Source organism: Hyperolius riggenbachi, chromosome 9 (genome assembly GCF_040937935.1).
Source record: "Hyperolius riggenbachi isolate aHypRig1 chromosome 9, aHypRig1.pri, whole genome shotgun sequence".
Lineage (NCBI taxonomy): Eukaryota > Metazoa > Chordata > Amphibia > Anura > Hyperoliidae > Hyperolius > Hyperolius riggenbachi.
This window is the reverse complement of record NC_090654.1, coordinates 163,267,931-163,284,767: the sequence shown is the minus strand read 5'-3', so window position 1 is coordinate 163,284,767 and position 16,837 is coordinate 163,267,931. Positions and strand designations below refer to the sequence as shown.

Below are 16,837 nucleotides of genomic sequence, written 5' to 3'. Positions count from 1 at the left end.
GTAGAAAAAATGCAGCATGCAGTGATGATGAAAAATCGGATTCGCATGCAGTGTGCAGGGAGCCTAAGCCCTGTGAAAAGGTTTTTTGTATTTGTACATTAGCTTTCTGCTGCGTAGGTTTTTGTGGCCCCAAGCAGCGCATAATTTGTGGCCCTTCTATTTCTACTCAGAGCTCCTTTCTCCTTTAACAACAGGTAGCCAAGGGTGTCTTCATCCCCCCCAAACAGGTAGGCTTGCAGCATAGGTAGGCAAGGTGTCCCACAGTATTGGTACCTACCCCCAGTATAGTTAGTCAAAGTATCCCCACACTATAAGTAGCAGCTCCCAGTATAGGTAGCCAATGTGTTCTAAAGTGTAGGTAGCCACCCCCCATATAAGTAGCCAAAGGTGCCCCCCCCCTTACCCACTTGGTTTGCCTGGGACAATTGGTGGCCCTGTTCTGTTAGTGTATGATAGAAGGGGTTTCCCTGTTTTGTTCTTATTCCTGGAATTCATCATTAAAGCCCAGCTTTATTACCAAGATATTCCAGTTTTTAAAAATTGAGGGAAAGGATTTTTATTCCGGTCTGTGGTCCCATTTTGGTGTCTTCCTCTCACTTCTTGTCCTAAGAGATGGACACTTTTCCTTTCTGTCCCCTCACTTCCTGTCCCTGGGTTTCCAATGGGGATTATTAAATCTATGAAGGTTTTAGTATCAGGAACGAAAGCCTGGTACACAATTTTGATTGGACAATCACTTCCCAAATTAAACACCTCCATGTAGTGTGAGCTCAAACAGATTTTGAATATTATGAACAGGTATGCTCTCAAATTGCATGAAAGTGGTAAAATTGGCCAACCATTGGCCGATCAAAATTGCATGGGTGTACCAAGCTTAAGGGAAAATTGTTCCAGTGTGGACACAGACAAGAGGATGCACTTTATTCCACACTATCCAGAACGAAAATAATGTTTTCCTGTGGTTGGGCTTTAAATGTTTACTTGGTGTTATAAACCAATAGAGAAGTTTGGTAGGTGAAAGGGCTGTGATTGAATGCAATTTTTACATATATATTGCATACAACTAAAAATGGCGCCACAGTAATTTGGGCATAAAGACAGCTGCTAGTAGAATATCTGTAAATAGCTACTATTGGGCAATGGTTATATGATAGTAGAATATCCTTAACTTTTTCAGATATTTTACTTATCGCTTAACATAACGCTATTCTCACTCTAACCCTCCATCTAACGATGCCTAATCCTAACCAACCCCCACTGCAATATCCCCCGTTATCAGTGCTGCCTGTGCCACTAAATGTTCCCTCCGCCGATATCTGCGCCACCTAATTCAGATATTTATTGGGCACCACCAGTGCTTAAAGGATACATGAGGCAAATTTAAAAAAAAATCAGATTTACACACCTGGGCTTCCTCCAACCCCAAGAAGACTGTGTCTCTCACTGCAGTTCCACTCTCAGGCAGTCTCCCGGGATTCCCTCCGAGCAGCCGCTGACCAGGCCGGTGGCTTCTGTGCATGCGTGCGGCAGTGACGCTCCGGGACTGTGCAGGTGCAGAAATTCTGCACCTGTGCTGAACGCTCTAGGCCACGGAGGCACTGCGAGGAGTGGGACACATGGGCTTCTAGGGGTTGGAGGAAGTCCCATGTAAGTAAATCCAATTTTTTTTTTTAAATTTGCCTCCTGCATCCTTTAAATTACCCACTTGGCGCCGTAATTAACATTGAGGTCTATGGAACTCCCATTTTACTGAAGTGCCATCAACGTGCAAATTACCTGCTATAATTATAATCTACTGACTACATTTAGCTGCCGTTTTTTCACTAAAGTTAATCTGCCATTATGCATTTTTGTATTGTGCTCAGCTACTAATGCCATAACTTATTTAATTTTTTTTGAAGCGTCCAGATTTAACCCATAAATGCACTGTTGTACATTAACATATTTGACTGTGTTCATTTCCAGGTTATTCAAGCCACAATTGAAAAGCACAAACAGAACAGTGAAACATTCCGAGCATTTAACAGCTCCTTCTCCCGTGAAGACGATCATTGTCCAGACTCTCCGGTAATTATCACAATCTGAAATAAGTATATGAATATAGATGCTTATCACAATTAGTCACTTTAAAATGCAGCATGTGTGGTGTGTCTCATGACAGTCCTGTTAGTAAATTAAACATCTGAGAAATTCCTCACATTGTTCATACTCATGGCTTCCCCGTTCTAATGGTAGCAGAACCAAAGAGCACAAGTGTTTTTATCGGTTTATGGGTCCCATAACAGCTAACTAAGATGCTTTAAAATGTCTGCTTTAAGAATTAAAGGGAAGTGATTGGTTGCTAGTAATACTGCTAAATTGCAGTCAGTGGCAAGTGCTTATAGTTTTTCTATATACTTAAAGAGGGCATAGGATATTTGTTGCACTGCTTTACGGAAGGTATCAAGTCCCTCAACTTATAGCTAACCCTCACTTTTCTGGCATTATGAACTTGTCACTCTTAGAAGTCAGGAGGATTGAGGCCATGTCTGTGGCACCATGTCCATCATTAAGGGGGATCTGCAAGTGCAAAAGCTAACCTAAGGATTGGAACGGGTACATCACTTTTACACATGAGGCTCTAGGGTCTTACTTTGTCACTCATTTTAGTAGCGCTTGATTTTTTGCAAAACCCACAAGGTTGCTGAGTGTGGGAATGCTGCACATGGGAGATGGGAGAACTAAAACCAGTATAGAAAGACTGCCGGTGCACAGAGAGGACACTGGTGTGTCTGTTTCCTATGGTGCTTTGACTTAAAGGGAACCTGAAGTGAGAGTGATATGACATTTATTTCCTTTTAAACAATACCAGTTTCCTGGGGACCTGCTGATATTTAAATGTAGTAGTCACTGAATCACACACCTGAAACAAGCATGCGGCTAATCCAGTCAAACATTTGATCTGCTGCATGCTTATTCAGGTTCTATGGCTTAAAGTATTATAGGCAGAGGATCTGCAGGGCAATGTGTATTGTTTAAAAGGAAATAAATGTCAGCCTCCATATCTCTCTCACTTCAGGTTCCCTTTCCTGAAAACCTGAACTCAAAATTAAAAGTCAAAATAAACAAACACAAGTCATACTTACCTCCCGTGTAGTCTACTCCTCAATCTCTTTCTCCTCTCCCGCTTCTTGTTTGTCCACTGTGATCAAGGGAATTCTGCATCTTTCATTTTGAAAATGGCCATTACCCCATAACAGCTTTCTGGTCAGCACACTGTTAAACTGTAACATCGCCCACTTGAGCCATAGGGAAACATGGGCATTACCTGGCACATCAGTTGTCCTCTCAGCTATAACTGACAGCAACTGATATATAATGGACATCAATTGATATATTTCAGTTCTGACAAAATGTTTTCAGAACTGGAAGGGAACATTGTCAGAAGGAAATGGTGAGCCTCCGAGAGAAACTGATGGCAAGGTAACTATGTAACTTTCATTTGAAGTTACTTCAAGTGTTTATTTTAAATAATTTTACTCAGTTCAAGTTCCCTTTAAGGTGGCTACACGTGATATAATAGGACATTATATTTTTCCCTTTTTTCTTGATAAAAATTAGTAGTTTTTTTTTTAATGTATTGACAAATATTGAATTTTCTGTTTTTCAAAACTTTCTAATTGGCCAGGGTGGAAAATTCTGGTCAGTTTTTCAGCTAATTGAGTGGTGTGAGCTAGATTGTAAATTCTTAATTTAAGGACTCAATGTTCTTATAATGTTTAATGCATTTATGATACATTGGTCTGTTCTTCCAAAAGTTACAATAAATCAGCAAAATCGATTATAATTCTTGAATTAAAAGAAAATTGCAAACAATTACATCATGTGTCGCCACCTTTAGAGTGTCCTCCTGGAGTAAATGGAAATGTTGTTTGACCTGAACAACAATAATTCCATCACAAATGTATGTCCTTTAAACTACTGGAGAATATATCCAAGCAGCTAAAATTATTTACAAACTATAGTTAATCAGAGGTGTACTGTATGTATTCTTAACAATGAGGCCTCTTGCACACTACATGCGATTCTGATTTTTTTATTTGATCCTATTTTTGATTCCAATTAAAAAACGTACTGCATGCAGCTACGTTTTTTGATCTGAATCAATGTCGGATCGCATAAAAAATCGGAATCGCATCTAGTGTGCTAGAGGCCTTATACTGTTAAAGTGTAACTGCCAGGCATAAAATCAAAAAACAATTCTTTATTTTTATCTGGTAAACAATTAATAAGGATGCTAATCAGGCAATCCAAAAGTTAAAATCCCTATTACTTTTCTTGTTTATAAATGATCATTCCCCAGTTTACCTGACTCTTATTTGGTATGTTGCCGCACAAAGGAAGTTGCAGGGCATGCTGGGTTGTCCTTTTTTTGCTTCTGTACGTTAGTTAAGTCTGAGGGTAAATCAAGAAACAAAAAAAGACAACCATGCATGCCCTGCAACTCCCTTTGTGCGTCAACGTACCAAATAAGAGTCAGGTAAACTGGGGAATGATCATTTATAAACAAGAAAAGTAATAGAGATTTTAACTTTTGGATTGCCTGATTAGCATTAGAGATGGCCCAAACTGTTCGCGGCGAACTTCCGTGGTTCGCGATCGCGGAGAACCGCGAACTTTTCCGGAAGTTCGATTCGCCCCCATAGTGCATCATTAGGGTCAACTTTGACCCTCTACATCACAGTCAGCAGGCACATTGTAGCCAATCAGGCTACACTCCCACCTGGAGCCACCCCCCCTCCCATATAAAAGGCAGACAGCGTCAGGCATTGGACTCACTCATGTGCCTGCAGTAACTAGAGAAGGGAGAGCTGCTGCAGACTCTCATAGGGAAAGCTTAGTTAGGCTCTTGTAGGCTTGTTAGCTTGCTCCTTGCTGATTCTTATTGCTAAAAAAAAAGCACCCCTCAACAGCTCTTTTGAGAGCTAATCTTGTTCTTGTGATCTATTTTTTTTTTTTTTTTTGTGGCCCACTTGCATTATATACAGTCCTGTCAGTCAGTCGCAGCTGGCCTTTGGTGTAATTCCTATTGTGCCACTGCCAGGCCCAGCACATTCAGTGACTATCTGTGTGTGTGACAGACAGCTGCACATTTGTAATCCCAATCACTGCACCTGTTCACGGTTTAGTCCACCTACCTACCTACCTACCTACCTGAGTGCACCCATTAATACCACCTGTCATTGCACCTGTTCACGGTACGTGTGTGTGTGTGACAGGCAGCTGCACATTTGTAATCCCAATCACTGCACCTGTTCACTGTTTAGTCCACCTATTTACCTACCTACCTACGTGAGCGCACGCATTGTTAATACTACCAGTCATTGCACCTGTTCACGGTACGTGTGTGTGTGTGTGTGTGTGTGTGTGTGTGTGTGTGTGTCAGGCAGCTGCACATTTGTAATCCCAATCACTGCACCTGTTCACTGTTCAGTGCACCTACCTACCTACCTGCCTACGTAAGCGCATGCATTGTTAATACCACCAGTCAGTGCATCTGTTCAGGGTACCTGTGTGTGTGTGTGCGACAGGCAGCTGCATATTTGTAATACCAGTCACTGCAACCTGTTCACTGCACCTGTGTAACCACACATTGTTGTACCAGCAGTCACTGCATACCTGTTCACTACACCTGTGTAACTGTACATGGTATTAGTCAAGTCAGTGCATACCTTTCACTTCATCCCCCCCAATATGGGCAAAACAAAAGGCAGAGGCAGGCCACCTGGCAGGTCTGTCCGAGGTCGCACTGTCGTGATTTGGCACGGCCCTCGACCAAAGTACAGTGTTCAGAAGAAGGCACGTGCCATCAACCCCCAATATGGTCAGGACGTAGTTGACTATTCAACACAGAACACCTCATCTTTCTCAGCTTCCGCACGGAAGCGTGACATATCTTCCTCCTCCTGCTCTGATTCTGACACCCCACTTAACACTCAGTCGGCCGCCACCACCAAAGTGCCATCACCCCAGGGCTCAGTGGTGTGGACATTTTTTTGTGTGTCTGTTTCAGATGAGAGCAATGCCATCTGTACTCTCTGCCACCGAAAATTTAGCCATGGAAAGACCAAGACCCGCGTAGGGACAACTACCTTACGAAGGCACATGATTACGAAGCACAAACTGCAATGGGATGACCACCTGAGGAAAAGCAGCACACAAAAGCAAAGCCACACAACGCAGTTGAAGATACCAGGCCGCAATTTTTTCTCAAAAAAGGAGATACCTAAACTGTACCGTGATGTTGAAAGGCAAGTGGTGACATCTCTGGCACACAGCGTTGGGTCAAGGGTCCATCTGACCACGGATGCCTGGTCTGCAAAGCACGCTCAGGCCTGCTCCAAGACTAAGTCAGCCCCCACACACAGCATCTCTGCCTGCACGCCGTGTGACTGCCTGCCCCAAAACTAAGACGCTCCCCACACAGCATCTCTGCTCGCAGGCCGCTTGACTGCCTTCTCCGCCACCACCAACAGGGTTCAGGACTCCAGGTGGATTCCTGAATTTTTAAGGCCGCTGCTAGCAGTGGCCGCTATAATAATTTTTCTAGTGCGTGTACATGCCTGCCTAATTTTTCTGGCTGCACTGCAATCTGCAACAACAAAACAAAAGGCATGTACATGTGGCAATTCCCCTTTGTGATCATTACTTTGCCGCGGTGAAGGGGCTTGCGTATCACAATGAAGCAATGACCGCAGGCTATATAAGTGTCTCGGGGGAGGGGGGCATATATACGGTAATAAGGTCATTGCTTCATTGTGGACAGACCAAATTTGATCAGCTGGACAGCCACGGTTCTGTCATTCAGCTACCTCGACCATATGGGCTGGAAAGCCGCCATCGCCTGCACTCTCGTCATGGTGTGCACCAGTCCAGCACGGCCGTCACAACACAAACAGCTGTTTGCGGTGCGTTACACAGTGAGTTTGGTGTGTCAGTGTAAAGCAGTACTCAGGGAGTGTAATTAAAGCACTTTAGGCCTGCAATTTAGCATTCAATGCGATTTCTGCCCTTAAAATGCTGCTTTGCGTCAAATCCAGATTTTTTTCCCCGGGACATTTGGCGTCTATCCCAATCATCCATGCAAAAACTCAGATGTTAGACCCCTTGAAACATCTTTTCCAACACTGTTCTGGCCAGCATAAGTGTTTCTAGTTTTCAAAGTTCGCCTCCCCATTGAAGTCTATTGCAGTTCGCGAAAGTTCGCACGAACCGAACTTTTGCAGAAGTTCGCAGTTCACGAACCGAAAATCTGAGGTTCGGGCCATCTCTAATTAGCATCCTTATTACTTGTTTACCAGATAAAAATAAAGAATTGATTTTTGATTTTATGCCCGACAGTTACTCTTTATCCTCCCTGGCGTTGAATTTCCCCAGGATTTCTGTGCAAAAAGTGAAAATTAATTTTTATAACTTTTTTTTCCTGTAACTTGCCAAAATGTGTCAAGCAAGAGTCTAGTATGCAGTACAGGAGAGTATTGATGTGTTTATGTTTATACTGTTAACAGCATGTTTTGTATGGACGGATAATCTGTCAATACTGCTATAGTTATTCAGACAATGCTATTCTGCAGTTGCGTGTCATCTAAATCTAATGCCTGTTTATTTATTGGAATTACTCTCTGCACTAATTGAGTCTACTGACCTGTATCCCATGGTACTAAGCCTATTTGTAGAATAATCTTCAGATGCTGGATTTATATGTTGCTCCTCAGCCATGGATGAGCCTGTTACCAACCCATAAAGCTGAGCTATGCTTTTTTCTTTTTTCTTTCCAGATTCGCATAAGTTGGGTTGTGTGGCAGTGAGCTTTTATTACATGGTGGTGGTTTTATGGTTTAGCGTGTAGCGTGTAGTATAGAAAAACACTATATACCTGAAAATAAAAATATGAGAATATTTTCTTTGCTGCTAATCTTCTAGTAATTATTCATAGTACACAACCAATTCATTATATAATATATTTTTTTTCGCTTCAGTGTCTCTTTAAAAGGAAATAAATATGGCAGCCTCCATATTCTTTTCATTTCAGTTGTCCTTTTAAGTATTGGAGCAATTTTCAGTTGGACAATAGGATACTAGTAAATTTGAGTTCATGTAAATTTTATGCAAGGTTAAGCAGCTTAGCATTACACTAAAATCATTAGCTACTGCAATTGATTGGTTGAGTTTCAAGCTACTTAAGTTTGCATAAAATTAATTTAATAATTTACGTTAACTCAAATTACTACCGTCTCATTATCCCTTTCTAGTTGCTATATAAGCTATGTATAAGCTGCTATTTTGTGATGCCACTTCCGTAAAAATGATCCAGGGATTAGAAAATATATTTGGTGTTATTTACAGAATTGATGATTTTGATGAATAACTGTTTGGTGTCTGGGTACTGCATATACATGGCCTTTTATACTAAGAGAACCTAAAATGTAATACTTACATTTCTCATCTAGATTGCGAATCCTTCCTCGTACGAGTCCGCACCAGGATCAGATGGCTGCAATTCACCAGGTGGAGTAAGTGTTCCTTAAGATTTAATTATTAAATGCATAAGCATGAACTTATCACCTCTGTGGGATAACGGATAGAGAGCAATTAGTTGTAATTTTTTTCTTGTTTAGTTGCTAATTTTATTTGAATTGCTATTCATCTTGAAACATTTTGGATTTGCTCAATTCTAAGCTGCATACAATTTGCAACATCATTTACATCAAATCAGAATCATGATCATCTCAGTGATCATCTCTAACTGATTAGTCCTGTATGGACAAAATGTATATAGCGCGACACACTGATTTTATATACAGTGGCTTGCAAAAGTATTCGACCCCCTTGAAGTTTTCCACATTTTGTCATTTTACTGCCCCAAACCTGAATCAATTTTATTGGAATCCAACAGGAAAGACCAATACAAAGTGGTGTACACGGGAGAAGTGGAACGAAAATCATACATGATTCCAAACATTTTTACAAATAACTGCAAAGTGGGGTGTGAGCGTAATTATTCAGCCCCCCTTGGTCTGAGTGCAGTCAGTTGCCCATAGACATTGCCTGATGAGTGCTAATGACTACATAGAGTGTACCTGTGTGTAATCTAATGTCAGTACAGATACAGCTGCTCTGTGACGGCCTCAGAAGTTGTCCAAGAGAATATTTGGAGCAACAACACCATGAAGTCCAAAGAACACAGCAGACAGGTCAGGGATAAAGTTATTGAGAAATTTAAAGCAGGCTTAGCCTACAAAAAGATTTCCAAAGCCTTGAACATCCCACAGAGCACTGTTCAATTGATCATTCAGAAATGGAAGGAGTATGGCACAACTGTAAACCTACCAAGACAAGGCCGTCCACCTAAACTCACAGGCCGAACAAGGAGAGCGCTGATCAGAAATGCAGCCAAGAGGCCCATGGTGACTCTGGATGAGCTGCAGAGATCTACAGCTCAGGTGGGGGAATCTGTCCATAGGACAACTATTAGTCGTGCACTGCACAAAGTTGGCCTTTATGGAAGAGTGGCAAGAAGAAAGCCATTGTTGACAGAAAAGCATAAGAAGTCCCATTTGCAGTTTGCCACAAGCCATGTGGGGGACACCGTAAACGTGGAAGACTGTGCTCTGGTCAGATGAGACCAAAATGGAACTTTTTTGGTCAAAATGCAAAACGCTATGTGTGGCGGAAAACTAACACTGCACATCACTCTGAACACACCATCCCCACTGTCAAATATGGTGGTGGCAGCATCATGCTCTGGGGGTGCTTCTTTTCAGCAGATACAGGGAAGCTGGTCAGAGTTGATGGGAAGACGGATGGAGCCAAATACAGAGCAATCTTGGAAGAAAACCTCTTGGAGTCTGCAAAAGACTTGAGACTGGGGCAGAGGTTCACCTTCCAGTAGGACAACGACCCTAAACATTAAGCCAGGGCAACAATGGAATGGATTAAAACAAAACATATCTATGTGTTAGAATGGCCCAGACAAAGTCCAGATCTAAATCTAATCGAGAATCTGTGGCAAGATCTGAAAACTGCTGTTCACAAACGCTGTCCATCTAATCTGACTGAGCTGAAGCTGTTTTGCAAAGAAGAATGTGCAAGGATTTCAGTCTCGAGATGTGCAAAGCTAGTAGAGACATGCCCAAAAGGACTGGCAGCTGTAATTGCAGCAAAAGGTGGTTCTACAAAGTATTGACTCAGGGGGGTGAACAATTACGCACACCCCACTTTGCAGTTATTTATTTGTAAAAAATGTTTGGAATCATGTATGATTTTCATTCCAATTCTCACGTGTACACCACTTTGTGTTGGTCTTTCATGTGGAATTCCAATAAAATTGATTCATGTTTGTGGCAGTAATGTGACAAAATGTGGAAAACTTAAAGGGGGCCGAATACTTTTGCAAGCCACTGTATATTTATGATTCTTTTTGCATGTATCTGTGTATGTTGCACCACCAAAGTCTCCAGGCAGACAGAATATTTCAGAAATCTCTTGGGATCATTTCTGTACATTGTACGGTTTGCTGGCTCTGTGAAGTAATTGCAACATCTTTAAAGCACATGTTATTCTGTGAATGGTGTGAACTAGGATTGGTCATGTCTTTCTTCCAAATGTTATGGTTTTCATCTGTTTGTTGCATTCTGAATATTAGGTTGGAAAGCAGGTTGTGGCTGTATTAGGTTGTTGACTATCAAAATTTACTGAAAAAAAAAACAAATACTGAGCTATGTTAGAATAAAGAAGAGTTACAGGGGTGGATAGGTTAAAAGTTCCATACAAAGCACTACAAATTGATATTGCTAATTGGCCAACTCTGGAGTTACCAGATTCTGTAGCACAAGAAGTAGTATGTGGCAGTTGAAATGGTGTTTAACGATGTTAAAAAAAAGAGGGACTTAGGAGTATATTGGTTGATAACAAGTTACATAATTGTATTCAAGACTAAGCAGCTGCAGCTAAAGCAAATCAAATTTTGGAATGTGTTAACCTCCCTGGCGGTAACCCCAAGTCAGACTCGTGGTGAACGCCGCAAGGTCTATGCAGAGCAATGGCGCACAGCTGTCTTTTTCAATCACCTCCCTGGGGATCCAGATGCTGGCAGTCATTCTTCTTCCTGTCCTCTGAGGCTCTGCATCACCCTGGTGAGATCGCCGCCTGTCATCATGACGACAGCCAGCGATCTCATAATAGGGTTACAGCGTCACCCAGAGTACGGAGGGAGGAGTGCAAGGGGAGAGAGAGCGCTCCAATAGTGCACTAAAACTTTTATTAATAAAACACGCAAATTATTTTGCATTTACAAACTTTTGAAGTAAAAGATCGCTTTTGGAAGCCACCAACGAGCTCTCTTGCAGCCCCTGAGCTTGGCCAGAGCTAACAGGAGTGGTGGAAGTCAGGGCTAGACGAACAGCAGGCGGATCCTCCTCGCAGCGTGCCGTCTGACGTCACTACGCGTTTCGGCGCTTAACCAAGCCTTCTTAGAAGTCCAGCGTTTAGCAGACTAGCGCAAGTAAAAGTACATTTCTCTTCTACGGTGGGAGGACTGCAGCGCTAGATCCCAGGGAGGTAAGTAAGTGTAGGGGCTGCCACAGATCTCTCTGTGAGATAAAAATTGCAGCGCTTTTTGACCCTAAAATCTGGAAATAATTATACCGCTAGGGGGGGGGGGGGGTTAAATATAAACTCGGGATGCTAACATAATCTTTGCACTCTTGTGAGGCCGCATCTGGAATATTGATTAAGGTAACAATGAGGGACCCTTATGGACCCTCCTTGGGAGAACTCGCTTCAATCACACTAATCACTTAAAATGATGGAAACACAATTGTGCAGCTACTCTCACCACTAACGAGGGCAATTCTAAAGATCATGGCTGATCCAATCCACATCCGTGCTGCACTAGTTAGTGTGCACCAGTAGCAGGAGGAGCTGCATCTCCAATAGATCCTACTTGACGCTGCTTGAGAGTGAATCCACTCATAAGCCTCATTTGCTAATTAGTCAATATTCAAAGTCTCAGCAACAACAAGATGAACTGCTTACTTTAAGGGGGTTAAGCATCCCCATGAATGAACACACGGAGTGCTTCTCTTTTTTTTTGTCTTTCTCTCCATTTGGAATATGAAATATAATTGATCAGAGGGATAAAGGGACTCACCAAGACCTCACTTACCAAGTTAGATAAACTGGGATTATTTAGTATGGAGAAAAATTGCCGTTGAGATCATTTGACTAACATGTATAAATACATCAGAGGGCAATATAAAAGCTTGGCAGATGAGTTTTTCCCCTCCTAGGCTTGTGCAAAGGACAAGGGGACATGATTTGTATTTGGAGGAAAACATTTTTTTTCCATCTATTTAGGAAGGGGTTCTTTACACTAAGAGTGATTAAGTTGGGAATGTATTACCACAGGAAGTAGTGATGGAAAAGTCTGTGTCTGCATTTAAAAGGGACTAGGTAATTGTGGCAGTGTTGATCCAGGTATTTTATTCGATTACCATCTAGAGTCGTTGTACTGTGTCCAGCTGTGCAAGTTTCTTTTGGTCTTTTTTCAGTTCAGCATCTAGAGTCGGAAAAGGTTTTTTTCCCTAATTGGTCCAGGCATTGTAAGGGTGTTTTGTCTTTCTCTGGATCATCTGAGATATGAAAGGGTGCAGGCTCGTGTCATACTTTTTTGTGGGTTGAACTCAATGGCTGTACGTTATTTTTGTTTGTTTGTTTTTTTTCAACCCAACTAACTGTAACTGTGTAGTTGTGCACATACCATAAAGCAGAGAGCATGTTGCCTTCAACATCCGGTTCTGTTTTAATTGCATAATCTTGCTACATCAGTGTGATAAACGGGGTTGATTTTGTTCAAAACGAAGATATAAAATATATTTACGGTAGTATGGTCAATCCCGTTCAAGTCTGTTCATACCAGTGTATGTGCTTTTATTATGGGACTTCAGCTGCCATTGATCTAGAAATAATTTTCAATAGTTTACAGTATATAGCATTGATCTTGTTAAACATCATTCAGTAAAGGATCACTGATGATTATATGTATAGCACATCTGTGATGGTTTCTCTGTCCTACTTTAGCAATTTTGTCAGAGAGGATTCCCGAGAAATCATTTAATACAGGCTGAGCACTGCATGCAATTACAAGTAATTCAGAGCAGTGTGTTGTTACTGTTGCAGAGATTATAGGATTTATGTCCTGCTTTACAATGATTATTTGATGAGACAAGTTAGCTTGATTTATTTATAATCTATTTGACCACTAGATGGCAGTCCTGGGCAGCTGCTGAGAAATCCACATTTTCTGAAAACCCAGACAATATGCCTGTTATTTGGATAGTTCTGAATGCAGGAAACAGACTTTCAATAATACTACTCCGTTACAGTATTGAATATACTATCTGAATAGTGTGAAGTCTTTTTTCTGTATGCGTGTTTCCTTTGTTCTGAGTGGAGAGATTTTCTCTGTTTCTGTCACTGGGATCTGCGAGGAGCCTTTTTACTTTTACTATGTTAGTGCTAGGGACAGGAAATGAGGTACAGCAAAGATTACTATTTGAAGAAAAGTTAAAAAGTAAAGTTTGGTTGTTAAGGTGTACCTGAGGCGGATGTTATATTACAAATAGGACAGAGAGGCATATTCCTTGCTTAGTGGCATGCCTCTGTGTCTTCTCTGCACTGTTTACTGTTCCCACTTCCCTCTGCTGACAAGCCCCCACCCACCCCCAAGAAAATACTGATAAGCAGCTTGTCAGCATCTTAATAGGGGAACCGGCACTCCTGCAGAATGCCCACTCTGGTGTTAGGAATGCCTCTCCCTGCCCCTTCCCGTCCTTTTTCTGCCCCTTTTCCACCTAACTCCACACCTTCCCAGAGCCCTGCCCCTACCCGGCCTCTCTGTGTCAGGGCAGTTTGTAGGCTAAATTGCACCCAGGGCAAGGGTGTAAACATTCCCCCACCTGCAGTATAGGTTTGCCAGCCATAGGTCCCTGCCAGTGTAGGTAGCCAGGCATAGTTGCCCCAGTATAGGTTAGTTACGTAGGTGCCTCCAGTGTAGGGTAGCCCATGTAGGTAGGTGCCACCAGTTTAGGTTAGATAGGTAGGTGCTTCCAATATTGATAGCCAGTACCGTTGCCTCAGTATAGTTTTATATAGGTAGGTGCCCCCAGTATAGATTAGATTGGTAGGTGCCTCCAGTATAGGTTAGCTAGGTAGGTGCCTCCAATATAGATAGCCAGTATAGTTGTCCCCAGTATAGGATAGATCGGTAGGTGCCCACAGTATGATAGGTAGGTGCTCCCAGTATAGGTTAGATAGGTAGGTGCCCCACAGTGGCAGGGGGAGCGGGTATAGTGTAGCTTTAACTCACGTTCTGCTGCTGATCCCCCGCAGCCTTTGTCTCCTTCCTGTCCCATCGTCCGTCGCATAGGTAACAGCGACGGGGATGACATGCGTTCACGTCATCACAGGGGGCGCTGTTACCAATGCAACGGATGCCTGGGAAGAGGAAGGAGTTACAGGCTGTGGGGTATCGGCGGTGGAAGGTGAGCTGTAACTACTATGCCAGCTCCCCTGTCACTGCGCCCACCCTCCTGCCGCTCAATCCGGCGCCCAGGCAATTGCACTATTTGCACGCCCATAGAAACGGGGCTGCTCTGTGTCACATCTCGACTCTCTGTGAGTGCTGAGATCCTGCAGCATCGTGACCCCGGGGTCTAACTGTTTACAAGACAAATATACAGGAGATATATACAGCATACATTATATACAATCATGCACAATATCAAAGGAAACAGGCAGTAAACTAGGTAAAAAAAAGGAACACCAAGAGCCCCAATAGTGTAATATGTACTGGTAAATGGTTACCATTAGACAACCACTATAAAGGTAGGTGGGGAGACTTTCCTGACCCCACTCAGGATTAAGAAGTCACTCTCTGTAGATGAGCAAAAAGGGAGTTCAACCCTCCACCCAGGGTGGACTCAATATTATGCAGGAGAACAGAGGCGCCAAAAGGATAAAAGGAAGCTAAATGAGCTTAAAAAACAAATTCTTGGTAAATAGAGGAGGTAGTGGTGGACTCACCTCCTCCAAGTAGACACACGACTGTAGTAAAGACAGTCAATATATTTTATTTATGAACTCCAAATATGCAACACGTTTCACAGGTTTGATCCCGCTTCATCAGGCAATAACAGAGCAATAGCATATGTGGTCAGTAGAAGAGCCAGGCACCTCTGTCTAGGTGCCTGGCTCTTCTACTGACCAAATATGCTATTGCTCCGCTGTTATTGCCTGATGAAGCGGGATCAAACCTGCGAAACGCGTTGCATATTTGGAGTTCATAAATAAACTATATTGACTGTCTTTACTACAGTCGTCGTGTGTCTACTTGGAGGAGGTAAGTCCACCACTACCTCCTCTATTTACCAAGAATTTGGTTTTTAAGATCATTTAGCTTCCTTTTATCCTTTTGGCGCCTCTGTTCTCCTGCATAAGGCAGTAAGCTAGAGTCAGGACAGTCAGGACTTATGGGCCAAGATCTTCATTGGCATTCCCCACTTCATGAAAGCTAAGCATGTTGTTGAGACCTGTCTTATGTAAACCCATGTTGGTGAGCTGAAATTAGATAATTCTTTGCTATGAAGTCTTGTACAGTGATGAGCAAATCCAATCCGGATGCTACTCGGATAGTAGCTATCCGGATTTCTCCCAGTAATGCATTGCGGCTTGGGCGGGGGGTTTAATCCTTACCCATCATGACGTCTTCTTCGTCCATCCTTCGGCGCCTCCCATGATGCGTTCCTCTCCGGCGTCACACACTTCCTCCTTCACTGTTTTTTAGTCACGTGACGCCGGAGTGGAGCGCATCGTGGGAGGCGCCGAGGGACGGACGAAGAAGACGTCATGATAGGTAAGGATTAAATCCCCCGCCCAGGCCGCAGTGCATTACTGGGAGAAATCCGGATAGCTACTATCCGAGTAGCATCCGGATCGGATTTGCTCATCACTGGTCTTGTATAGCAGCCTTTCTCAACCAGCAGCAAATACATTTTGGATCTCAAGGAACCCCTGCAAACAATTTTTTTGATCTCGAGGAACCCCTACATTTTTTTTTTTAGATTAGGCATGGTCTTTAAAGGTAGATGAGGCTACCCCCATTTCATTGCCACTCATTATACTGTCTCCTTATCCTAGTGCGTTTTATTAATGTGCTCATTATTATTCTGACCCCCAAGTTAGTGCTTCTTTTTATAGTACCCCCTATTATAATGTCCTTCCCGCACAATGTGGGAAAATGTCAAGGAACCCCATCAGAGTACTCAAGGAACCCTGGGATTCCCTGGTTGAGAAAGCCTGCCTTAGACAGTTGAACAGTTTAATCCCTTAAACAGTTTATACACAACTTACTTTAAAGAAAAACTGTGACCAAGAACCTTATCCCAATCAGTAGCTGATACCCCCTTTTACATGAGAAATCTATTCCTTTTCACAAACTGATCATCAGGGGGCTCTGTAGAGCTGATATTGTGGTGAAACCCCTCCCACAGGAAACTGTGAGGACCATGGTCCTGGCAGTTTCCTGTCTGTGAACCACATTGCATTGTGGGAAATAGCTGTTTCTCTGGACATCCTTGGACAGCACCCTGAGAGATGTCTGCAGAAAAGATCATTGGCGCCCACCTGCCCTCGCTAATCTCCTCTACTCCGTGAGAATGAAGACAAGGGCCTCCAAGATTTTACTCGACCCCTCCCACCCGGGCAGACGCTACTTTGAGACCCTTCCATTGGGCCGCCG

At 42.8% G+C, this 16,837-nt stretch overlaps 1 protein-coding gene across 1 annotated transcript in view; it reads left to right on the top strand.

Moving 5' to 3' along the window:
• The window catches only part of FGD3 (FYVE, RhoGEF and PH domain containing 3), a 411,633-nt gene that overhangs the window by 330,147 nt on the left and 64,649 nt on the right, over positions 1–16,837 (top strand). Inside the window, exons 14-15 of the mRNA XM_068253640.1 lie at positions 1,966–2,067; positions 8,490–8,552. Of these exons, the coding sequence (XP_068109741.1) occupies positions 1,966–2,067; positions 8,490–8,552 (165 nt within the window). The remainder of the gene's footprint in view (positions 1–1,965; positions 2,068–8,489; positions 8,553–16,837) is intronic.